Source organism: Helianthus annuus, chromosome 4, assembly GCF_002127325.2.
Source record: "Helianthus annuus cultivar XRQ/B chromosome 4, HanXRQr2.0-SUNRISE, whole genome shotgun sequence".
Classification (NCBI taxonomy): Eukaryota; Viridiplantae; Streptophyta; class Magnoliopsida; order Asterales; family Asteraceae; genus Helianthus; species Helianthus annuus.
The window spans coordinates 107,742,733-107,769,114 of NC_035436.2; the positions used below are offsets into that span (position 1 = coordinate 107,742,733).

Genomic DNA, 26,382 nt, shown 5'->3' on the forward strand with positions numbered 1-26,382 from the left:
GTGTTCTAGGAAGGCAAGAATGCTCAGTAGGAGGCCTCCAAAGAGAAGTAAACTCCAATTTAGAGCAGGTGGTTGAAGAAGAAGGAATGAGCAAAGAAGAATGAGAGCTTGATCACCTATTTATAGTGATCAAGAGATCACCAAATCATGACAAGTGCCCATCCATGTGTTAAGGCATTGCTTAGTGTCCTCCCAGGTGTCTAAAGCAGGAGAGAGGTGTCAAAAATAGCGACTTGGAGGCCAAGGAAGTGAGCTTGAAGATGCCAGGTGCAAACTGACTGTCTAGCACCTTATTACGGACCTTATGGTCCTTAGGCTTACCGTCCGTAAGCCCCTTAGCTGGGCAGCAGTTTCAAAAATGGCAGTTTTGGCCCTTGGATTTGTATTGTCGTGTTTCGTCGCTTTTAACCCCTTTTAACCTAATTTTTAGGTTACATAAAGGTGCTAAGGCATATGTAACTTGGATTTTATCTGGAAATGTCGTGGATGTCAGTTCGTTCGGTTGTAAGGTTATGCATTTCGCTAAATTACGTAAAACGCTTTAACGAACATGAAAATGACCAAAATTGCGCAACGATTGGTTTTTTTGAAATCTCTTCAATAAAATACAAGATTTTATTGATTACAAGAATTTTTGGATGTCTACTCAAGGTTTGTATTAAAAGTACGAGAATCGGCAGACTTTCGCAGTTGTTGCAATATAGTCCCTGAACTTGTATAAACGTGTTTTTGTCATTCCTAAGCCCTCAAAACTTAACTCTAAGTGATGTAGAGGGTATTTAGGGTATGTGTAGCTTATGTCCTTGTCCCGGTGTGTACATTATGTTAAATAGATTTCGTTTAAGTATCGGTTATCGAAATGCTTTCAAAGAAAAAGTTTTTGAAAGCCCGAAATTTTGCACAAGGGTTACAAGTACTAGTCGCAGTACAGCCCGACATGGCAAAAAAGAGACATGAAAGTATGTTTGCAAGGAGTATTACATAAAAACATTAGTTGGAAAAAACTTACAAATAATACTTTCCAGAAAATTTTTATATAAACACTAAATTGTCTTGTGCGTAGACAAATTCAGCAATTCTGCAGAAGTGTACAACACTCCCAGAAAAAAACAACAAATGTCTGAAATCCAAAAACAAATATTATTTATCATAAACATTATCTAGGGTATTAAAAACAAAATAAAAATCCATATATAAACCTTATTGTTTAAAGCTACACAACTCATTTGGTAATTACCCAATAACAAAGCCGGTACAAAAGGTATGACCAAAATAGCAAATTTACTAGTCTAGCGAAATAGTTAATAAATTTTGGACATCAAAAGTAATGTTAGGTTTGTTAATTTTATAGAAAAATTAACAAAAACATATAACAAGTTTATAAAGATTATAAATATAATCCTAACTAAATACTAACTTACCATTAAAAACCAACCAAACTAGACACCTCCCCCATCCACTCATCCCTTAATTGATGTGTTGTAAGGTTAAGAGGTATGCTTAGTGGTTTTTGTGATGTCTAACCTTTTATGCATTACAATTGTGGATCACTTTGAGATCCAAGGTTACATGCATAACATCCTACATTCACCACTAACTCATTTTCATCAAAAACTCAACACCTTCAACTCTTTCTTTTTCTTCTTGAAATCGGCCAAGCACCACCACACCCACCTTCACTTTTCAAAAATCTAAACACTTGAATTTCATACATGAATGGAGATTCAAAGATGATTCAAGGTATTTGTAAGACTTAGAAGCATACTTGAAGCATTTTCTCAAGACTTGAAGCTTTGGAACTTCATCTTTTTCTTCATCTTTTCATCACCTTCATCTTGTTCATCTCAAGCTAGTAGTAAGCTTCAAATCTTGTACTTACATTTGTTATTTTATGTAAACATAAATGTACAAGTAATCATCTTGAAGCTTAACTAAAAATCACATAAAACACTAACAAAAACTTAACAAACTAGTATGATTATATGTTATTTTTGAAGATTCTTGATAATATTTGAAGTTATGATCATGTAGTAGACTTGATCTTGCATCTTCATGTTTAAAAGTATGATCTAAACTCATGGATGTTTAGATCTAGCAAGATCCATTAATCTGAATATTATGAACTTCTAATCTTGTTTAAAATGTTTTATTTTTGTAAAACATGTAATGCATAGATTTATATAAAAATCATGTTATAAAAATAAAGTCTTGAAAACATAAACAAGTTTACGTAAAGCTTTTGTTCAACTAAAAAGTTTACATGAACATGTTAAGAAAAAAAGACGAAACACTTTAAAACATGATTTTTGAAATTATACAAGATTACATACAAGTTCATAATGCAAGTTCATAATGCCTCATATTAAGATTTAAAGTTTATATTGTTATTTTGGAAGACTGGAAAAATTGTTGATTTGAAAAAGATTATTTTGGATGAAAAGTTTAAGATTTAAGAATGACTATATTTTCTTAAACTAAAAGTTGTTAAAAATATATATTTTAAGATAAAATATATATATTTAGATCATCACAAGATTTGTATGTATATAACTTTGTGTACTTATTTGTATGTATATAGAAAGTTAAGGAAATACATACTAATTTAAATACTTACAAAATACAAGCAAAAATATACTTGAAATTTGACAAGTATAACATATATATGTCCAAACTTGGACAAAACAAAAATATTGGACAATTCGGACAATTCAAGCAAATCGAACAAAATATACAAAATGGACGAAACGAACGGCTTGGACGAAACAAACGACGCAAACGAAACAAACGACGCAAACGAAATGGAAGACACAAACGAAACGAAACGATCGAAACGAACATACGAACCGACACACGATTTATATATATATTAGAACTTATAAAAATAAGTTATATAAAATATTTAGTAGTTTTTATAAACTTAATTGTTATAAAAGTACAAGTAAACTTTAAAATATGGACCAAGCCCATTCACATAAATATTGGGCTAAACCCACTTTTATAAAACTCGATTGGGCTAGGCCCACTTTTATAAACCAACCGGGCTAGTCGACTTTTATAAATTCAAATGGGCTAGACCCATACATACAAAACGTATGGATTAGGATTTTACACTTAAACTTTTGAGCTAGGCCCATTCAAATTATATAAGTAAGTCTAGCCTAAATGTTTTACGAACAAATAGGAACAAGTTTCACCATTCCTATAGCTGAGTGAACATTCCTGCTAATGAGTGAACATCCCTATAGCTGAGTGAACATTCCCACTGATAGGTGAACATTCCCACTGATGGGTGAACATTCCTACTGATGGGTGAACATTCCTTAAATATCCGTTTGTTTGAATGGGATTAGAATAAAGAATCAAACAAATACAAGTATAAATAAAAATTCAAGATGAAAGACTTGTACAAAAAGCACAACATAAACCTAAGTGTCTAATGAGATTAGAACACTTATAGGTTAAGACACGAATGCAGAACCGGACACCAACTAGAGATTTTCACAAGACGTAAATCTGTGAGTTCATGTTTTCCCCTTTTATTTAAACATTTTACAGTTTTAAAACTATCAAGGAGGGACACATGTTGAATTGGTATGATTAAGCTAGAAAATGAAAGTATTACAAATCAGGTGCAAATAGGATTGTATAAATGAGCCATTAATGTAAATCCAAGTACCGAGGAACTAAAGGGATATATCTATTGGGTTTTGGCGAGCCCCACTCTTATCGGTATAACAGAGTTCGTTAGAGTGATTTTGTGTCTAAAATGAATGTCTCAGACATAATTTATCATCTAGGTTTGGTTGCCTCCTATATCGACACACATATTAGTTTCCTTGCAAAACATTGAGATAAAACAACCATCTTCAATAAAAAAACATACAAATTCTCATACTTGTTAATTTGGATAAAACAACCATTTTCAATAATAAAAAAAAACATACAGATTCCCATACGGATTAATTTGGATAAAACTGATATAAGATATAATCCGAGTCTTCTTACAAGTTTTGATTATTTCATGAACAAAATTGTAAATGTGACTAAAAGAATCCATTAGTAAAAAAGACTCAATATATGTTTTTTAAACATAAAAAACTTATTTTAATATCACAATATTCATGTCACATGTTGGCATTATTATGTAACTTCCTACGTAAAGAGAGTAAGTAAGCTTTCATGCGTTTAAGGGTTTTTTTATTAGTTTTGATAAATGAAGAATGCAAAAGAATTTAATTACTCTTGAACTCTGTTAAAATTAAACTAGGTTAAATGTTAGTAACCTAATCTGTTACAAATTAAAAGGTTAATACCTAGGTTGTTACTTTAAACTAGGGTATGTTTGGTACGACGTAATGGAATGGACGAGGGAATGGAATGTAAGAGGTAATGGAATGAACGAGGTAATGGAATGTATCATTACCATTCCATGTCTTGTTTGGTTACCATGTGAGAATGAAATGAATCATTACTTTGTGTTGTTTGGTGGAAAGAATAGACGGAGGAATAAAATTGGTGATGAGTGACGGCAGTCGGTGGTGGTGGATGGTGATAGGTGGCGTTCGGAGCGGTGGTCGGAGGAGGTGGTGGCAACGGCGGTGGGGTGGTGGTTGGGGCGGAGGTAGGTGACGGCGACGACAATGGTGGTGGGTGACGTCGACGGTGGTGGTCGGTGGTGGAGGTGGGTGGCGGGTGACGGTGGAGGTAGGGGTGGGTGGCGGTTGTGGCGAGGGGTGGTGGCGGGTGACAACGGGGGCGGAGGTATCGACGGTGGGAGACAACAAGGGCAGCGGTGGGTGGTGGCGGTGGTGGTGACGGCTGGGGTGGTGGTGGTGGTGGCGAAAGTGGGTGACGGTGGCGGTGGGTGGCAGCGACAATAGTCACAAAGACGGTTGTGTCGGTAGTGGTGTCGCCCGTGGTTGGCGGTGGAGGTGGTGTCGTGTGACGGCGGAGGTGAATAACGGTGGTGGGTTATTAAAAATGATAATAATAACAATAATGGTAAAAAATAATAATAATAATAATAATATATTTGTTCCATTCCTTAAGGAATGGAAAAAAAACACCATATCACAAAGGAATGAAAATTGTTATATTTGGAAGGTTTACATTCCTTGTGGAATGCCCCATTCCATTACCACATGATAACCAAACATGTTTTTTTTTCATTCCATCGGAATGATCCATTCCATTCCGCCTTCTATTCATTCATACCAAACGCTACCTTAGTACCATAGGTTGATACTTTCTATAAACCATAGGGACTAACGGTGTAATTAACTATTTCATCAATATATATTATTCAATCAATTGCTTAAAAAACATTATAGAAAGCGGTTGTTGTGACTTCTGAAATTTATGAGAAATTTTATAATGCAATGCAATTGTACGTTCTTGTGACTTAGAAAGTTGATGCGGATTAACGTTTTCATATTTATAAACTTTGGTAAACATCACACATTTTGATAATACACGACACAAAATTAATTCGAAAATTTGAGAAGCGTCTCAAAAATATATTTTTATAATTCTTGAACCTTTATTAATAACTATTTGGTTTTTTAGTAAACTCGTCGTATAAGATATAAGACATGAGGCTATAACCTAGTATATATATATAGATATAGATATAGATTATAGATTTTATACGAAGGTTTTCCAACAATAATGTAAAAATATCAATCAATAATAAGGCGACATCTCACTTGTAATGTTTATCAACTTCATTTGTAGAAACATCAAGTGATAGCAACTAGGATATGCATTATGGCCATGTGGGGTTTCGTTGAGACCAATTCCAAACATCTTTCAATCTCCTATTTGTTTTTTCCTTCTTACCTTTTTTCTTCCTAAATGTCTGTGTTATTTATATATTATATTATATTATATTATATTTATTATACATTATACATATTAATAGTAACCGGTCATGAACAGTACAATGAAAATTTTGAGAATTCATTATACAAATAATTTTATTTATTATTTAATTCATTAGTATTTATTTTTTATTTTTAGTGGTATTATATTTATTATTCAACTTCGTCTTTTAATCATAACTTGCGTTCCCATGAGCATTAGATTGATTTTATACATGTGAGTTGTAACTCACGATGAAAAGTGAAATGTAATTTTTTATTTACTACATTATAATATTATTATGATATTGTATTATTATAAATACTTTTTATTATATTTTATTTTGCGCTTATAATTTTTAACATAATACTTTTTATAAAATTTTGAATATTTCATTAAGATGTGCTTATTTTTATCTACATCTAGATATAAATTTTGCTCAATACCGAAGAAATACTTTTTCGATATCGTAAGTTGTAGCAAGTGTCAGTGTCGTACTGTAATTGTGACGAACCGAACCAATTCCAACCGAACAACATTGGCAAAGGTATCGAATATCAAAACTTGTACCGATATTTGTTTTTATTGTTTTTACTGATGTTAAAAGCGTGTAAATATCTTTTAAAGTTATACCGGTATTGTGACGAACCGAACCGATTCCAATCGAACAACATCGGCACCGGCATCGAGTATCGAAGCATGTACCAATAGTTGTTTTTATGGTTTTTATCGATGTACAATGCGTGTTAATATCTTTTAGGGTATATAAAGACTTTATTTATTTATTTATTTTTTTTTGTTTTCTCTTTAGTCGCTATACCGAGTGTTGGGACGGTATGGTAGCGATACGATCTTAATTTATCAAAAACAAAAACAATAAAAATAAATACCGGTAATAATACAAATGGTGTTCAGTCGGTTTCGGTTCCATTTGGTACGATAGCGGCACAACAGTCGTTTTCAATAACGTTTGTATGTCAATGTTGCAAAGGTAAACATAGAATGCAAACCAACCGAATGATATCAACTGAACAACATTGGTACCGGTATCGATTTTCGTTTTATTAATTTTGGTCAATATAACGTTTTCTCTTTCGATTACTATAGCGAGTCCGGATAGCGTAACGAACTGAATAGATACTAACTGAATTCCCGCCGCAAAGCGCGGAGGAATTCACTAGTTTATATATTAAAAATAGAAGCCAATGAATAGTAATTTAATACTTCTATTATTTTAATATTATAATAATAGTTATTTTCTTAGTTTTTTAGCTTTAATCATTTTTTAATATCACAGGTTGGGATAAGCTTCGTGTCAATCGGTATCGAGCCAGTACTGGTATCGAAAATACCGGTACGGTCCTGTTCGGTATCGGTACATGAAGGTAAAAACCGACGCTAATACAGAAAACACCAAAAGTTGGTGCCGAATTGATATTGGAAATATTTTGGTTCAGGAAATTCGGTGCTGCTACTCGGCACCGTTTGCTCATCCCTGATCACTGGTACCGTACAAACAACAATGGTATTGTACAACTTTTTTTATTTTCTTCAACTTTTAATTTTTTCTATTTTTAGTTTCATTTGATTTAAATTTAACAAAGTACATATAAAACCCAAACCTTTTATTTCTAAATTGGTTAATTTTAGGGACATCGTATTGGGACACGTCGTTTTGCACTTTCACATTTTTTTAGGAATGTATTGGGGCGGACGGGGTGTAAGCGGGGAGAGTGGGTGGTGAGTGTAGTCCTGCGCGGGCACACCGTTGTCGTCCCATGTTTGATTGCGGTGATTAAGTGAGAACGGTGAGTACTCACCGCGTGGAATGTGTGTTGTTTTTTCACCGTTATAATTTTAAATGACTATATAGCCGTTGAGTTTATAACAAAAAAAATTACAATTTTCTTGATATTTAACCACACCATTTCTTTCACAATTCTAAACTACTATCAACCAAATCATTTATCTCACAATCCAAAAATTTCACCCTATTTTTCAAAATAGCGGATGACATAGCATTGCTTATTCCATTCAACATTAGTGACGTTGATTTATCCTCAAGCGATAGTAGCTTAATTTTTTTCAAAAATCTCATCGAGCAAGCCGAACTAGAAGACACAGACACATCTAGTTAAAAAAAGATATGTCCGTCATGATCGAGAGAAAGGCCACGAAACCCTTATGGCAGATTATTTTGTCAATGAGTCGAAATACAATTTGAGTCAAACGGGTTTTACCGGTAATTTCACCGTCGTGTCTACGGGTGGGTGGGTTACCGGGTTTTCCCCGGATTTGTTGGTGGACTCGGGTTACTCTCGGAGTACTTCGTTTGGTCCAATTAGTGCCCCGAGAATGCTCGAGATTGATTCTGTTGGCCGTTAAAAAAAAGCACTTTTGATAAAAAAAAAACACTTTTAGAGTTAAACAAGCAATTCCAAACACCCTCTCAGTAGACATGTGTGTGCATCCAATTCCATTGAATAGAAATATAATTCGGGATTGCTAGGATTTATTTAGTCGTTGTTTAATAGTTTTAGGCACTCTATAGCTTGGGGTCTTTCTATTAATTTGCGTCTAAAGGATTCTTGGTTTTCAGTATATCAACTTAAAACTAGCTTCACAATTAAAATGTCATAAGTGTGTTACGTTATCATGTCTATAGTTGTGCGATTTGGTTTCGACAGGTCGAGTTGTTTCTATCTAGTACTTCATCCACTATCTGATTGCATGTCATAGATCGGTTTTTAGGCTTTTTGTGTGGGGCACATTTATCTTGTCTAATTACTATAGGATTTATCCTCTTTAACAAGAGGGTAGTTGGTCTAAAATAAAAAAAAAAAAAAAAACTTAGTAATTGTCAACCGTAGAAGTCTTGCATGTTAGAGATTCTTGCCTAGGTGGTTTATTCATCATTACTTATCACACTCGTGCTTGCTATTTGCTCTAGTCTTCGTCTTAGTTCTCGTTAGTTAATTTAGGTTATTAGTTAGTTAATTAAAATAAACAATTAAAAATCCAAATTAATTTTAGCTAGTAATTCGGTTTAGATTGAGTTTATAGTTTGCCATGTCTAGCCCATAGGTTCGATACTCGGTCTTGCTTTCTATATCATTGGCTATAAAACTTAATTTAGAAACAGAATATATTTTGTACACATTTAGCTAATTATTGGCCACTATCTTGACATAATTAGTCTCTAACCTAACTAGTTGTATCTCTTGACTCTATATCACATGTCGAATCTTCGAATGAAGAATTCGTTTCAATTAAGGTCAATGAATTGACTTATGATATTCCTTCACACAAGTTACTTATAGGGAGCATCGTCAAAAAATCTACAGGGTTATGTAAAAACAACTCTTGTGCTACTTGACCTCGGTACCCATAGGTTGTGTTTGCCCCTGCCTCGGAACAATAAAAGTCAATCAGTGTCCAATTTCATAATCTCGCAACAAAGTTAATGTGAAATGAAGTAAATCACAACACTATTGCATGCTCAAATGATCTATTTATATGTTATCTCAACCTCAAATCATGGTGTTACAGGCCGCTTGGTGATTATCCATATAACAAAGAAATACATTGTACCATAGCGATTTTATGGACTTCTTAGGTTTGAGAAATTACACATTTGGTCCTTAAAGTGGGTGCCCAAGTAGTTAATTGAATTTTTATGAAAATGATTGTTATACCTCTTGAAAAAACAAAAATAAAAACTCACAACCCCCTCTCTCTTTGTCCACCACGACAACACCTATATGCCTTGATGTTCTTCCTATTTGACCTATTATAGTCCCCTACACCAAATTCAACAACAACGACAATCTCATCCCTTCCCCAGTTGTGAACCACCACAATGAAGACCAAATATATAATTTCTCAAACATAGGTATCTATATCATAAAACAAATATTCGTTATGGATTATCCCTATAAGTCTTTCATTATATAATAAAATAACTTAAATCTTGTTATAAATATATATTATTATGGTTATTAACTCCATATATAGATTATCTTGTTCATCAAGTTTCCCTCTCCTATATTATTATGGTTATGATGGATATTGTATCTCATTCTATAATACACCTCAATTAATAAATCAATCTTTTTCTCTCTATTATTCTTTTGCTAATAGCTAGTTTCACAACACGTTATCAGCACGAAAGTGCTCTCACCGAAACCCTAATCTTCTTTGTCAAGAACCCCAACTCCAACTTATGGCTATTGCAAATCTCCGCGGCATCATCACTTGTCACCTTTCAACGATGGGGTCATTGTGGGAAGATGAGGTTACGTCACCCGAAAACAAACACAGTTGCTTCCTTCCATTTATTTTATTTAAATGACATTTAGTAATCAAAGGTCAGCTAATTTTCTTTTCCCCTTCTGAGATTTTTTTTATGAAAATTCGGTATTAGAAAAATGGTTTGAATGATAAGTTATATAAGAATGGTAGTTTACCTTAAAGATATTTTAACTGTTTATTATAAAGTTAACAATAATAAAATTAAATTTTAACCGATTCACACGTGTCTTACTATGAACGTTGATTACAGAATTAAATTTGAGTTATATGTTCTAATGCTATGATATTGTGTATTTATTTCATAATTTTCATATTTCTTAATTGATTTGTTTTTCCCTTCACGGACTGATGAATATTGAAATTATTTGGATCCGTGAATTATTGTAATCATGTACACATAATACATTACTAAATTTGTATACCATAGCATGATGTGTTTATTTGATGATTTTGATATTATATAATATTTGATTCCCTGAAGATACATAGTTAGAATGGTTGGTTTAAACAAGGTGTATAGTAAATACAGTTGAGTAGAATTGAGAAAATGATTTGTTTGGAGTTGGAGAACAATTGATTTTAAGTTTTTCGCGTCTATACGTGCATACACATTATATTTGTCTATTAGACAAGCCTAACTAAAGTTATAGACACATTATATTTGTCTTTTAGACATGCCTAACTAAAGTTCATGTTTGATTGGTGTCAAATTCTTATTTTAGAAAAATAAGTGAATTTCAAGTAAAGTTGCATTTTAATATGTATTCATGTTCTTAGTTTTTGTTTGACTTGGTTAGTTGATTACAATACTCACATCCTCTTAATACTAAAGGTCTAAGTATTTGGTTTATAACTCAAAAATCACGTATACTTTGATTTTGATAAAATATTAGAAACTTGGTATGATTACATTTATATCAAGAAGACTTGTGTAAAAAGTTTAGTTAAGATTTGAGTATGAATTTCCATATCAATGTATATATGGGTGTAATTTATGATTCAAGATGTATGATTCTGTGTTGCCTTTCATAACATATCAGTTTTGTTCTTTATGAAACAACAAATGTTATTATAAAGAATAAGTTATTTGAAAGTAATAAATGATCATATGTTAAGACCTTGAAATATATATTTAAGTTTTAAGGTAAGTGACAAATATGTATGTAAGATATACTTATGATTGATTATACATAAATTATATTTATACATATATATAGAAACGGGATCAGGAGAAAACGCTCAAAAGGGTGAGAACGGTGAGAACGCTTCCTGGCCTAACACGTGTCACGCCGCTTAGAGAAAGGCGGAGGGGCTTTTTTGTCCTTTCATATTTCTTTTTTTAACGCGTGTTACTTCAAATTTCCATTTTTTTGGCGTTTAATAAGTACGCGGCGTTTTTATTGTTTTTTAGATCAGAATCATAGTAAATATTTTGCCGTTTTAAGTATTGTTTTGGCGCTTTTATTGTTTTTTAGATCAGGATGCAGGCTTATAATGAAAAAAAAATCAGTAATTTTCTTGATTTTATTATATCAAGTGTTTTGCCATTTAAGATACAGGCCTATAATGTGACAGACAATTATGGCGTTTTGAAAAGATAAATAAATTTCAATTTTCCATGTAGTGGCATTAATATAACTATAATGTTTTGGCAATAATGATACCGTCTCTTTATTTTATTGTTTCTTTCAATTTTCATCCGTCAATTAGTGTTGATTTTTCCAATAATACTTTGTTTGCGTTTTTGGCGTTTTATATAGCAACCTCGTATTTCGCTAGCATTCGTTCTCACAGTTTTCAAACTATCAGGCGTTTTGGTGTTTGTAGTTTTTGGCGTCTTATACTCAATTTTTTTTAAAATAGTAGAGAATTAAATGATAAACAACATAGAATTACATAACAAACAAAAGAAAATGAAAAAAAATTAAAAATTATAATCTAATTTCTCATTCAAATCTTCACTGTCATCAGCTTCTTCTACTTTAACCTTTTTGACGTTTTGAACCTATTTTTGAATGCCTTATGTAGATCCTTATTTTCCTACATAACGACCGTCTTTAGAAGATGCTTATTTTTTGTGGCATCCTTTATGGTGGGTGGATATATACTTGTTTGATGACATGTTGAAGACCGACGCCTGCTCTAATGTATTGATCCTTTGATGCCATCAATATATCCATCAAGAACAAAGTGACATGATGTCATATCAGTGTCATCAGTCTCTTTATCTTGAATTTTTGTCCATCTCATTCAGCAAAAGATTACAAAGATACCTAACTCAGAGAAGAATCCATTCAGTGAAACTTCATTCAGATCAATACTCAATATAGCAGAATCGAGGTTCTGCATCTGTGGCTTTTTTAAGTATTATTTTTTGGCGTTTTTAAAGTGAATGGTTTCTATGAAATATGGCATTTGTTTCTGGTTTTGTGATAAGTTGTTATTGCAGAGAAGTCTCTCTTTATAGGATTTTTTGGCGCGTAGTTTAGGTGGGATTTTATTTATAATAAATGATATTAATAAAGTAGCCGTCTTTTCAGTTACTGTGTATTATTTACTGTTTTTGTTCAGCTTTTTATGAGTTTTTAGGGTCATAGACTTTCCATCTCCCAAGTTTGGCGTTTATGAATGGGTTTAAGTAGTTTTTGGCGGTTTTTTTTTCATTTTTAGCTTTTATTAATTAATACTTCTGCAAATTACTTTCATTATAGTTTGCGAGTTTTTGGCGTTTTTACTCCATTTATGGCGTTTCATATGCATTATGACTGTTTGGCGTTTTATTAAGATAATTTATTTTTTTATTCTAAGTTGAAAAATACATAGCAAACAACAGAAAAAGAAAATTAAAAAAATAAAAATAAAAACAATTCATCTTCCAAATCTTCACTGTCATCAGTCTCTTTCTTCTTTGAATCATGTTCGCTGGTGGTTTGGCTTAGCAATGCTTGTGTTTTTGTGGCCGTTTGGAAAGACAAAATGACATGAGTTTTTTTTTTTTTTAAATATGTATCTTTAAACAACTCATTAGTGTCATTCGTCTTTTCATGCCATTAAAATATTCATCAAGAACAAAACACAGAAAATGACATAAGTCTGACCCAGCATCTTTTTGTTTATGATTTGTCCATCTCATGCAACAAAATGTTATTTGAGTCACAACACCTCAGGGAAGAATGCATTATCCGAAACTTTTGGCGTAGAACAATATTTGAATATACAAGAAACGATATTTGGCATTTTTGGCGTTTTACTGAGGAAATAGTGTATCTGAAAGAACCGTTGATTTTTTTTTTTGGAATCTTTGATGTTTGAGTGTTTTGGCGTTTTCTAATATGAATGGTATATAGTAGAAAATATGGCGTTTTTGAGTAGTTGTGTTTGATGTTTTGGGGATTTTGGCGTTTGTAAGTTGAATGGTATATAGTAGAAAATATGACGTTTTAGGTTCTGGGGGTGTGTTTTTATGTCTGGGATGTTTTTGTTTATATAGCGATGTGTTTTGGTCCGTAATAGCATTTTATTCATCAGTATTGGTATAGAGGTGTAAAGACGCTTTTACCCTTAATGAGGCGCATCCACGTAATAAAATTGATGTTATTTACGAAAACGCCACCGCGCCAATCTAGTCCATAGATTGTTTTAATCGGACGATTCATAAGCGTTCTCACCGTTCTCACACTTTCTACCGTTTTCTCCAAATCCCGACCCTATATATATATATATATATATATATATATATATATATATATAGTGGAAAGTTCAAATGAGAAGAAATTTTTTGTAAGAATAAAAAAGAACAAATTTCAACCAATAAGAATGCTTTATTTTACTTCATTTAATATAAGTATTTAATGTTACTATAAGGGTACAATGGTGAATCTACATTGGTTCATTAATTTGTAGTCTTTCTCTTTAATAGCTAATACATTAAATTTTTGTAACTTATCTTCAAAATATATATATATTTTTTTAAAATTAAATAAAATAATTTAAAGTGTAAGATAAATTACGAGTTGTGTAGGATAAATTCCGAGTTGTGTAGGATAAATTTCAACGTGTAGGATGAATTTCGAAATATGTAGGATAACTTTTGATGTGTGTAGGAAAAAAAAGTTAGTGTGAAGGATAATAGTCTTTATGACTAATTAATTAATAAAAAATGATAATAAATGAGATAAGTGAAAAAACTATTTAATTTTGACAAAATTACCCTTTGTTCTTTTTGTTCTCAATTAAATTTTCTTCTCAAATGAACCTTCCCCTATATATATATATATATATATATATATATATATATATATATATTCTTATTATTGATAAAAAGGAATATCGTACATCATAGAGTTCTATTATAATTTATTTTGCATGTACCTCATAGAATTATAACTTGTTTTATATGATAACATGGTATAAAGTGTAGAACAATTAAACCAAAGTTGTGGTTTATTGTCAATCTCATGAAAGAGTATAAATATGCTTAGGCATGACATCCATACTCCTGAAATCTCATTATTAAGTTATAAAAGGTCATAAGATGTTAGGCCGATAAATCATATATGACTAGAACATTTAGTTGTTTCTTATTTGATGTTAGGAGAAGAGAATATTATTTATATAGAAAAGTCGGATAAATAAATTTCATTTGTCACACCTGAGATATGCTCATGAAGTAGCATTATTTAGTGAGCATGAAAAGATCGGAATTATTTCGTATTCGTGTGACCAATTAAATAATTGAAAGATACGAATCTTGTTTTGATTCTGATCCATTCCATGAAGTGAATATATATTGATCATTGTGATCATGGACATAATTGAAAAAAATTTAATGATGGTCATATTAATAATGGGATCGACCATCTGAATGCAACGATGATCATGTTAATAATGAGATTGACCACCACAAGTGGCAAATGAAGAGAGCGATTACAACATAATGGTTTGAACTTTAAAGTTATAATACGTTCTCTCATATCTTACGTTTTGTATTACATACGTGCAAGTAATACATATACGATCGTAAACCAGCAGTTTATGGATCATAATTATTTAATTAGTTGAGATGACCAGTTAGACCACATTGAGTCAATGATGATGTGAAACATAATGAAGAACTGCTAGATTCTTCATGCCGGTAATTAACATGTAATGTTTGCTCTCAAGGGAAATTATATATTTACCAAATAAATGAGGGTGTGTATCCTTAAATATTATGGAAGTGATTAAAAGATATGCATATTCTAACATGATACCATTTAGTGTTTTAAATCAATGCATCGTCTAAATGGTTATCAAATCCACAACCTTAAGTTTGTGTGATTGTGGCTTAACTAATGTGATAGCAAACATATTATTCCAGATTGGTATTTTATTTTGGTAATAACATTGAGTTTATGGAAATAACTATTGAACTTTGTATAGCTTATATTCATATAAGTATTGCTTTGTTGAGACGATTACTAAACGTTCACAATTGATTACAAATCAAATGATCATAAGAGCAACTTGGGGTACATGTGTTTTTACATGTACAACATTAATTCACATCAAACCAACAAGTTATAATAATTTCTCCCCAAATAGTTGGTTTTTAGTCAGGAACCAAAGATGTCCATATGAAGATTTTTGTTGTGCAACATATATTGAAATTGGTCCACCAAACGCACAAAGATGGGACCTCAAGAGGTGTTTGGGTGTACATGTTGATATATAGAGCATTAACGATATATATGTTTACTACTCAATTAATTAATCCATCTAAATGGATTAACATTCCCAGCATCAGGGGGAGATAAAAGGCAGTTGGAAATAAAAATGAGTTAGAATGAATTATCATTGATCCTCATACTAAACAATGTGAACCAGAAGTTCAAATGGATAATTCATTCACAAAGATTAGCGAATCAATTACCAGACGCATTCACTGACATGAAAAGAATGACTTGCTAAGTCAAATATGCAAACTGTTAATGCTCCAATTAAGATAGTTGTCTCAAAAGGACAATATATATTGGAAATGAGCCTACGGCACGCCTGAAGCGTGGTAGACAAGTCGATTCCAAAAATAAAAATCCTTGAAAAAAGGAGCAAGTAATGAAAATGGTCAACTCGAGGTTATAGTAAAAAGTTCTCCTAAAGAGACACTAGACATGATGGTTCCATAAGAACCTCAGGCACCTAAAAATAACAAGATCTCAATAAATTATATCATGTCTAGAAATACATGGAATCGAAACAAAATCGACGTCGTTATACTTTTGTATATGCTTTAGCGCTTAAATTATTGAAATGACGAGGATCAAGTTTAAGATCTGCCTATGAATAAAAATACAGAAATGATTGCCCAAAATGGAAAGACGCAAAATATGGCAGATTTAAATTCTCTAATGGAATGGAAACTTTTCGGACCAACAATCCATGCAACTGAAGTTGTAATGTATGTTGGATACAAACAGGTCTTTTATGCGAATTAGTTAATTGATATATGGTAAAATCAGTGGCACAAGTATTTTCGCAAAGACCTATGACAGATTATGAGAAGATGTATTCTCCAGTGGTGGATGTATTGGATTTCAAGTGTATAATTAGTCGGTAATATAAAGAGAGAATTTATATGCGTCTTAGAAATGTTATGTATCATTTTGATACTGAAGTTTACATAAAAGTCCTTGAAGGATTTAAATTTTCAAATTCATGTAAAGTAAGTTATCGAGAATAGCTTGATTATTGTATACATATTCGGATTTGAATACATTATATTTGTTGTATATCTTATTGAATTGAATGTAGTTGGAACTCTTCATGTGTTTCCCATAGCAGTTGAGTGCTTAAAAACTTAACTAAAACATCTTAAGGATGTAATTCTTGTGCACCAATAACTATACATAGAAAACTTATGCGAGATGATTATGGCATCTTAATGTAAAGTGTATAAGCATGGTACAATATGGATTTTATAAATTAAGTAAATGTTCAAGACATCCTTGCATATGATATAGAAATCAATGAGGAGGTTTATGTAATAAAACTCCTAAAGAGTGTATGCACATACATTGTTTTTAAAAGTTGAAATAAGTATGTATATGATTGCAAATGCTTGAAGCATTGATTTTAAGTCCTCAGGAATGTATCTTTATAAAGTTAAAGATAATATAAACTAAGATAGTCAAGTTGAGTATTGTACAACTGATGATATATTATGATAAAGAGCAATATAAGTTTGATAATATTATCCATCTTTATCAAATGTTATTTCTTAAAAGTTCACTATAATCGCAATTTACAGAGATGATGTCTGAGCATCATCAAGAGAAACTGGCGAGCTTTTAGAAGGGGAATTTTTTAATGACCCTAGCACAGTTTAATTATTACTCGACTTGCAGTTCGATTATATTTGTAATCATACTTTTGTTCATCTATAAAACTACGTCTAGAAGATGTTGGTGGGACATTTTAGTATGTAGAGAGCTTAACCTTATAGTATGTTAAAGGTTGTTCAGACACTTTTTATAAGAAATGACTATTATCATCTCTTACCAAAGTAGAGATTCCCATTTCAAAAGTACCATGGCTAAAGTGCAATTGTGCATTAATTTTCCTTTCTAGCTATGCATGATAATATATATTTTTTATTTGATTTTTTCAACATGATATAGCACATGTCCAATGAGGAGACATTTGAATGGTAAAACAGATATGTCGATACCCTAAAGGTAAGAATGATATGTGTCTATATTTTACTAACCCATGAAAGCTAGTTCTGTTACTCTTGTAGATGTAAAGAATGTAACACAAATAGTTTTGGATCTTATGGTATTTGTTCGCAAGAGGAATCACTAGAAGTCTCACAAGAAGATTTTACAACATTACTCAAAGGATTACACTTCAAGGCATCAAAGGACAAATCATTCTACAAAAGTTTTGAGCAACTTTCGAGGAAGATGGACACATTTTACTTAAAGGATACATATTATAATGAGGGGGAGATTTATTAAAGTTGCACTCTTTTTCCCTTAACTAAGTTTTATCCCAATGGGTTTTCTTAGTAAGGTTTTAACGAGGCAACATACCTGATCCAGAAGTACCAGAGGGAGTATATGCTTTGCAGGCTGCACTCTTTTTCCCTTAGCTATGGTTTTGTCCCATTAGGCTTTCCTAGCAAAGTTTTTAATGAGGCAACATCTCCAAGCATATTAGGTTGATAACCAAGGGGAAATGTTATAAATATATATTATTATGGTTATCAACTCCATATATAGATTATCTTGTTCACCAAGTTTCCCTCTCCTATATATAGGATATTATATCTCATTCTATAATACACCTCAATTAATAATATCAATCTCTTTCTCTCTATTATTCTTTTGCTAATAGGCTAGTTTCACAACAAATCTCACATTTTAGAAATAAAACTTTTTATTAATTTAATTTAAATAACACAACACGATAAAGTATTTTGAAAGAAAATATTTTTATTAAAAAATAGGCTGTGATAATCAATAATAGCTCATAATAAAGAAAGATATATGATCTTTTGAGTACATCAATATTGAGGGGAAATTAAATAAAAAACAAAACAAGGCTATAAACCAAAGTTCAAAATTAATATAGCATGCATGAATACTATAGGGTTTCAATAATTTTCAAAAGTATACCAAATTAATAAACAAAAGCACCTATAACAATAGATTTTAAGATTCATTTTCTTAAACTTATACTTTGATTTACTAATAAACAACCTGGCGTAGTAAAATGATGTATTTTTCAACCAAATAGTTCAAATCCAGTTGTGATTAGCTAAAAAAAAAAACCTAAAAAATAACCAATGTATTTCAAAAGTTTAAAAGTTCTCTTAGACAAAATAAAATACCCAAATAGTAATTTCTATATTCTTAAAAAAACAATTTTTATTTAGTAACACAGCATAAATTCTGAGTCATATTTTGAAATTGAAAAAAAAGGAAAGGTAATTATGTATGATAAAAGAGAATATATTGGTAGCATTAGACCGTGGGGTATAGTACGGTGAGGGTTTGGGACATGAGTTGACATGTGAATTTCGAGGGGCATCGCTGGTCATGTGTGGGTTGGGTCGGTATGGTGGGGTGTGGCTAGCCCACGTGGGTTGACCACGTGTCAATTATTATAAAAAAAAATTTGAAAAAAAGCCTAAAATTATTATAAAAATACATACAAAATAAAAAAAAAAGCCTAATAAAAATACATACAAAATTAAAAAAAAAAGCCTAAAATTATTATCAAAATTTCCTAAAAATTACGAAAGACCGCTAGACCCGCCCAACGCTCGGACTGAAACCCCCGCCCAAGGGGCCACGTCGAAACCCAAGCCCACCCGGGTGATGACTTGGGCGTTTGTACTCAACCCACGCACCAACCCCGCCCCATACCCTATAGTCTAATTAACTTGGTAATAATTTGGAAGAAAAATAAAAAATAAACAGTCGGACAAAAAGCGAGGTGAATCGGGGACCAAAAACATAAAACTAAAAAAGAGTAGAATCTCTATGAAGGGGACTAATGTACTTACTGTTTGAGAACCAACATCAACATTTTTTTCTTCAATTTCAATGAAAAAAATCCCCCTTTTCCCTCCCAAATTTGACCTTCATTTCCTCCAAACCCTAATCTCAATCAATCGTACATACATAGTTTATGCAAATCTGTCAGATCTGTAGCTTTCACACTAAATGTCTGCGAATCGAAGCAGTAGTTACAGTGTTGATCCCAGCAATCTGCATCTGAAGAAGGAGTTGACTCAGATCAAGAAAGCTGCTCGAGTGCTGAGAGATCCCGGCACAACTTCTTCATGGAGGTCACCGCTTGCTTCCTCTAGATCCACCAGCCATTATAGGAACACATCTGGCTACAGTGTTGAAGAGGTTATTGGGAGTAATGTTAACGGTAGTAATGGTCATGTTAATAGTGCTAACAGGAGGAAAGAGAAAGAGAAAGAGAAAGAGAAGAAGGTGTTTTTGTATAATTGGAGGACGCAGAGATCGGAGAGTGAGAGGAGTGTATCCGTGAGGCACCAGCAACGAAGAAGAAGCGATGGGGAGGAGAGTGTGGATGATAGCTTGAGTGATGCACGGAATGATGGGGATTTGAACACTACAACGCCACCACCGATTAGGAGAATGATGATGAAGAAGAAGAAGCCGATTAGGAAAATGGTGCATTCGTCGTCTGCTGCGGCTTTGAAGCTTGAATTGCAGAGACAGTTAAGTTTGGTAGATCAATATGATTCGGATGATATGGTTGCTGTTAAAGGGGGTTCGGTGACATCCCCTTTGTTGTCTAGGCTAAAATCTGCAAAATTGTTGAAAGGGGGTAGTAGGAAAGATGATTCGTCTTCTTACTGTTATAGCACCCCTGCTTTGTCCACTAGTTCGATAAACAAACGTTGGGTTAGGAATCCAAGCACAGTTGGATCATGGGATGCAACAACGATTGATGGGGATGATGAAGGAATGGATGATGATCAATTGGGGTTACCGGGTCGCCAAGGATGTGGGATCTCTTGTTACTGGTCATCCTCTAAGAGAAGTACCCCAAAGCGTGGTGTTTGCGGTAGTTGTTATTCTCCATCATTTTCTGATACGTTAAGAAGAAAAGGAAGCAGTATCTTATGTGGGAGTGGGACCCAAACCAATTATCGGCATAGGCGACGCCAAAGATCGTCCATGGGTGCTTACAACAAGACCCACAAAACTTCTCACGTCCCATTGCTAACAAACGGGGTTGAAAGCAGAGATCGTTCAGATACTGGGACGGATGATGAGCTTTCGACTAACTACGGTGAGCTTGATTTGGAAGCTTTGAGTCGATTAGATGGAAGGAGATGGTCAACAAGCCACAAGAGTCAAGAAGGGCTGGAGCTTGTTGCGGTAAATGGGGAAATCGAAGAAGATTCCGCTTCATCTCTTGATAATATAAATTGCTTTAGCTATAAGTATAAACCCATGTTCTTTGAAGATATAGTTGGCCAGAATGTTGTGGTCCAGTCACTTGTAAATTCTGTAATTAAGGGAAGAATTGCTCCAGTTTATTTATTTCAAGGTCCCCGTGGGACAGGTAAAACGTCAACGGCTAGGATCTTTGCTGCAGCCCTGAATTGTCTTGCCACTGGAGACACAAGACCTTGCGGGGTTTGCAGGGAATGCGCTGAGTTTATTTCAGGCAAAAGTTGGGTCATTACCGAAATGGATGGATCCAGCAAGAAGGGGATTGAAAAAGTTAGATTTTTGATGAAGAAACTGCAGATGGGTTCTTCTACATCAACCTTTATAAGGCATGAGGTTTTTGTTATTGATGAATGTCACCTATTACCATCTAAGTTATGGTTGGCATTCCAAAAGTTTCTTGAAGAACCACCTCAAAATGTCGTGTTCATCTTTATAACTACCGATCTTGATAACGTACCGCGAGCTGTTTTGTCACGGTGCCAAAAGTATACTTTTAACAAAATTAAAGACAGTGATATAGTTAACAGGTTGAGGAAAATCTTAGAAGAGGAAAATTTGGATGTTGAATCGGATGCTTTAGATTTAATTGCTCTGAATGTAGACGGTTCACTCCGGGATGCAGAAACTATGTTGGATCAGTTAAGTTTATTAGGAAAGAGAATCACTACTGATTTGGTGAATGAACTTGTAAGTTTCTTGAACTAATTATATATCATAGTTCTGCTACTTTTTTTTTTAATTATTTGGAACTAACTGTAGGTGGGGGTTGTCTCTGATGAGAAGTTATTAGAACTTGTGGAGTTAGCAATGTCATCAAACACAGCAGAAACAGTGAAAAGGGCGAGAGAATTAATGGACTTGGGAGTTGACCCTATGGTTTTGATGTCTCAAATGGCTACGCTTATTATGGATATCATTGCTGGAACATACCAAGTGGTTGAAGCCAGATATGGTGACTCGTTATTTGGTGGTAGAAGTTGTAAGTTCTTCTCAAGTCTCAGCCTTCTTATAAGAAAAAAAAAAATAATAATTACTCGTAAGAACTTTTAATTTGTAATTTTGTGACACACACTCACGCAGGCCTTGGTAGCTTTGCCTATATTTTATTTGAACACCAATGATGTGCGGTGACATTTACACGTATGACGTATGTAATGCACCAATAGGGCGGAGAAATGGATGGGTTGGGTGACGGGTCAAAACAAGGAATAATTATATCACCATTAGAAATGGATCAGGTTGGGTTGATCTGCCAACTCAGATTTGTCCAATGTGTTAAATGTTTATTACATATCTATTATATCACCTTTTGGATATTTTCAATCAGATGCGCCATGTTTCATTTATAGCAAAGTTTTTGATTTTGATTCTTGGCCCATTTGACCATTAGAGATAAAAGATGACTCAGTTCTACCCACTTTCAAGTCAGTGGCCTGAAGTTGCCTCTTATTAACTGAGATTGAAGATCATGTAGATCAAAGTATAGGTGTGAATCTAAGATTGAAATCTGATACCTTTGAAATACGTGCCGACGTGCTGTGATTTCATTTATCTGGATTTTGTTTCTTTATAGGTGGCGAAACGGTTTGATTGGGTAATGGGTCAAATGGCTACGTTAACCGAATCCAAATTCAGTATTCGAAATGGGCTAACGCTCAACTGGTTTCCCCTTTTGTTAAGTTACTAAATTTGACCTCTCTAACCTGTTAGGATTAAAATACAGCACAAATAAACCTTTTCCATATATATGGGCTGAAGTTTCCAGCCTTACTAACCACTTGTTCATTAGAATAGATTTTGTGACAATATATATCAGCATATACTTGCAAAAGTTATATATGTATATATATATATATATATAGGACAAGTGATCTTGTGATGTAATGGCTGTGAACCATTGTACAGTGACAGAAGGTGAAGTGGAGAGACTAAAGCAGGCTTTGAAACTTCTCTCTGATGCAGAGAAACAATTAAGAGTTTCTAGTGAACGATCAACATGGTTCACAGCAACCCTTTTACAGCTTGGCTCGGTCCAATCAGCAGATCCTACTCCTTCTGGAAGCAGTAGACGACAAAGCTCAAAAACAACTGATGATGACCACCCTTGTGCCCCTGCCACTTTTAAAGATATTTATTTCCAGAAACAAAAGTCTACTCCTATTAAACCTCTTCTTAACAATAGCACCCCGCAAGATGCACTCCAATCAATGAGGCAACTCATCAATGATGATGGCCCGTCTGTTTCACATCATGATGATGTCACACATGGAAACACTAATTCAAACATCTTGGATGAAATCTGGGGCCGTTGCATTGATAAGTGCCATTCTAAAACTCTGAGGCAGCTGCTACATACTTATGGGAATCTTGTGTCTATTTCTGAAGATAAAGGTAAGTTTCCATGTGCTATCACGCTTCATATTTATGGCTAGCTACTTAGGCTGATTTATATGTTTTCATCTTGCAGATAACCTTGTCGCTTATATTGTCTTTCGGGATAAAGATATCAAAAGCAGAGCTGAAAGATTCCTTAGCAGTATCACAAACTCGTTTGAGACTGTTTTGCGTCGCAATATAGAAGTTAGACTTATATTACTATCAGATGATGATGAGCCCACGGCAAACAAGGATGGTCCAGTAGATAATTTTTCTGACCCCAAAGGGAGAAAGGTTGGGAATCCAGTTCAAAGGATAGAATCAATCATACACGAGCAGAGATTAGAAACTGCATGGTTACAAACTGCAGAAAAAGGCACTCCTGGTTCATTGAATCGGCTAAGACCAGAAAGGAATCAAGTCTTGCCTCAAATGGAGACTTCACAGCAGCAATGGGAGGATGAGTTGACCCGTGAACTCAATCTTTTGAAGATCAATGATGGGAAAAAGGAAAATACTACTATAACACCAAGCTTGTTGCATGATGCCAATTTAGTTACCAAAGATAGCATGTGAGTGGTTAACAATCACATTTTCAATCTATTTCTATTTTGGGGATTATATTATCCAACTTGAGGCAGGTTGGGTAATGGGTCAAAAAATGGTTGACTCGGAACACTTTTTGCTCACAGTTGTAGAATATTTTATAAAAAGTAAGTGTGTTTCAATACCAATCATTTCTTTTGACTAAAATGGTTTAGGATGGCAAAAAACCTGAACTCAACAGAAAACCCCAAACCCGAAACATTAGGGACATGTAATCAGGTATAGGATTAGTTTTAGAATTTTCCGCGGGTTTTGGAAGGGTATGATACCCTCCTGACTCTCGCAATATATTATATATATATAAAAAACATACAGTAAATAGTATGTGAAAGCTGTTAGAAACTTGAATTTGTAACAATTGTACAACTGTTAGAAGTGTAGTTGGGTATTTAGTATACCAAGTCAGTTTCTGAGGTAAATTTAAGATCGGGTTTGGGTAATGGGCATCCCAACTGTTACTTTTTACCCACATATGATGGGTATTGAGTAACGGATACTTGACGGGTACGGGACACTGTTTTATGATTGAGTATGGGACAAGGTTTTATAAGCGGGTATGGGACACGGTTTATAATCGGGTATGAGACTAGGATTACCAATACCCATCCCATAACTAACCATGCATTATTATATCTTTATGACCCTAGATCAACCTGTTATTAAGTAAATGGGTTCATAGGACCTTGCTATGTTGGATAGCGTTGTTGAATAAAATGTGTTGGGTATGGTCACCATTAATTTTTATTAAATTCTTTAAAACTCACTCTACGTCAGATGAGATATACAGTTCCCTTATTTGCTTATAAATATACGACATAGGACCTTAATAGTTGATTTAGGAAAAAATATTCACTAATGTTATATAGAATTTGACTGGATAATGTGCAAATATTCTCTTCTTGTATTCTTTTGCATCATCAATCTGATATGAATATCATCCCTGCAATAACAGCTAAGCACATGACATCGTACAGTTTTATTATGCCAAAGTTGCTAAACAATATCGGGTTTTCTTTCTATAGGGGATACGAGTCCGGATCAGGAGGAGGAGGTGGTTGTTTCTGTTTTAACAAAACCAAGCGTAACCGCAGAGGAAAGGTAAAGTATTATAGTATCCCTGCAACAGTCTTTAACAATATACTGATTTTGGAGTTATTTATGCGTCTTTAAGTGACTTTCGACCTGTTTCATCTATTTGACCCATTAGAATTAAAACATAAGCTGATAACGTTGGAAACTTCTCTTTGAACAGATGAAACCGGGGACCCCAGTAGGGCCGCGCAGAGGGGCAAGGTTCTTAATATTTGGGGAGTGTGGGAAGTCAGGAAGGACAGAGCATAGATCTAGAAGGTGATATTGACAAGCAAAATTTCAAGTTCAATTAAATTCAGAATATTTCGTAATTTATTGTTCTTGTAGTTATACAACTGGGATTTTCTGCATTTGTCCATTTTTTCTTTGTAAGAGCAATAAAGGTGAAGAGGAGGGACTATTCCTTCTTCCCTTCCCTTTCAACTTACAAAATTGCCGCCATTTAATGATAATTTTATTGGTAAAAAAAGGAATATTGCAATACAAAATAGTCTTTTTTGCTTTTATAACTTTTGATCATCAAAACACAAGATATTGCATTAATATTTGGCTATTAATTCCTTGTATGTTTTAAATTTTATGATTGATCTATAACATAATGATATACGTCATTACTTCGGTACTTCAAACCTCAATTTAAAATAACGACCGAGTTTCACTTTTACTCTTTAAATCATCTCCAACGCATGTTGATGATCGTCCATGGCTGTTTTTGGCGAAGGCGATGTGTATGATTAAGTATATAGTAAATTACACATATTGTTATTTATTTACACCCAAAATTTCGGTCTCTCTGTTTCTTTGTGTTTAATTTGTGCATTCCATATCCTTTAGTTAACAAATTTACACACGTCCTATCCTTTTCTCTAAATCCTATCCACCTACCCAGTTAAATGTATTCATGTGAGAGGCAAAATTGTCAATATCTCAGCCCCTTATCATTTAAAAACCCCCCAACTTCTTCACTTTTACAAAAATTAGGGTTTGTTCTTCAAGCCTAAAGCACGAAATTATGGTATTCGACAGCGGTGGGGGGATAATGATAAAACATGTGGTTGACAGAGTTTTAAAGATGTTTTTGGATATAATATGTGGAGTTACGGATTTTAGAGACAATCCCTTGTTCTTGGAGCCTTTTTGGAGAAAGCCTTTCATC

At 33.5% G+C, this 26,382-nt stretch overlaps 1 protein-coding gene across 1 annotated transcript; it reads left to right on the forward strand.

Annotated features, from left to right (window-relative positions):
• The first annotated feature begins 19,654 nt into the window (after positions 1-19,654).
• Positions 19,655-25,732, forward strand: LOC110897711 (protein STICHEL). Its single transcript, XM_022144442.2, has 6 exons — positions 19,655-21,839; positions 21,912-22,131; positions 23,058-23,543; positions 23,620-24,100; positions 25,157-25,232; positions 25,387-25,732. The coding sequence occupies exons 1-6, from the start codon at positions 19,878-19,880 to the stop codon at positions 25,486-25,488; spliced, it is 3,327 nt and encodes a 1,108-aa protein (XP_022000134.1). The 5' UTR covers positions 19,655-19,877; the 3' UTR covers positions 25,489-25,732.
• Positions 25,733-26,382: the final 650 nt, after the last annotated feature.

Bases quoted from the DNA above. Each gene is read 5' to 3' on its own strand.
- LOC110897711 (XM_022144442.2), top strand. From the start codon at position 19,878: ATGTCTGCGAATCGAAGCAGTAGTTACAGTGTTGATCCCAGCAATCTG. The intron at 21,840-21,911 runs GTAAGTTTCTTG...AACTAACTGTAG, and splicing joins CTGATTTGGTGAATGAACTT to GTGGGGGTTGTCTCTGATGA. The intron at 23,544-23,619 runs GTAAGTTTCCAT...TTCATCTTGCAG, and splicing joins GTCTATTTCTGAAGATAAAG to ATAACCTTGTCGCTTATATT.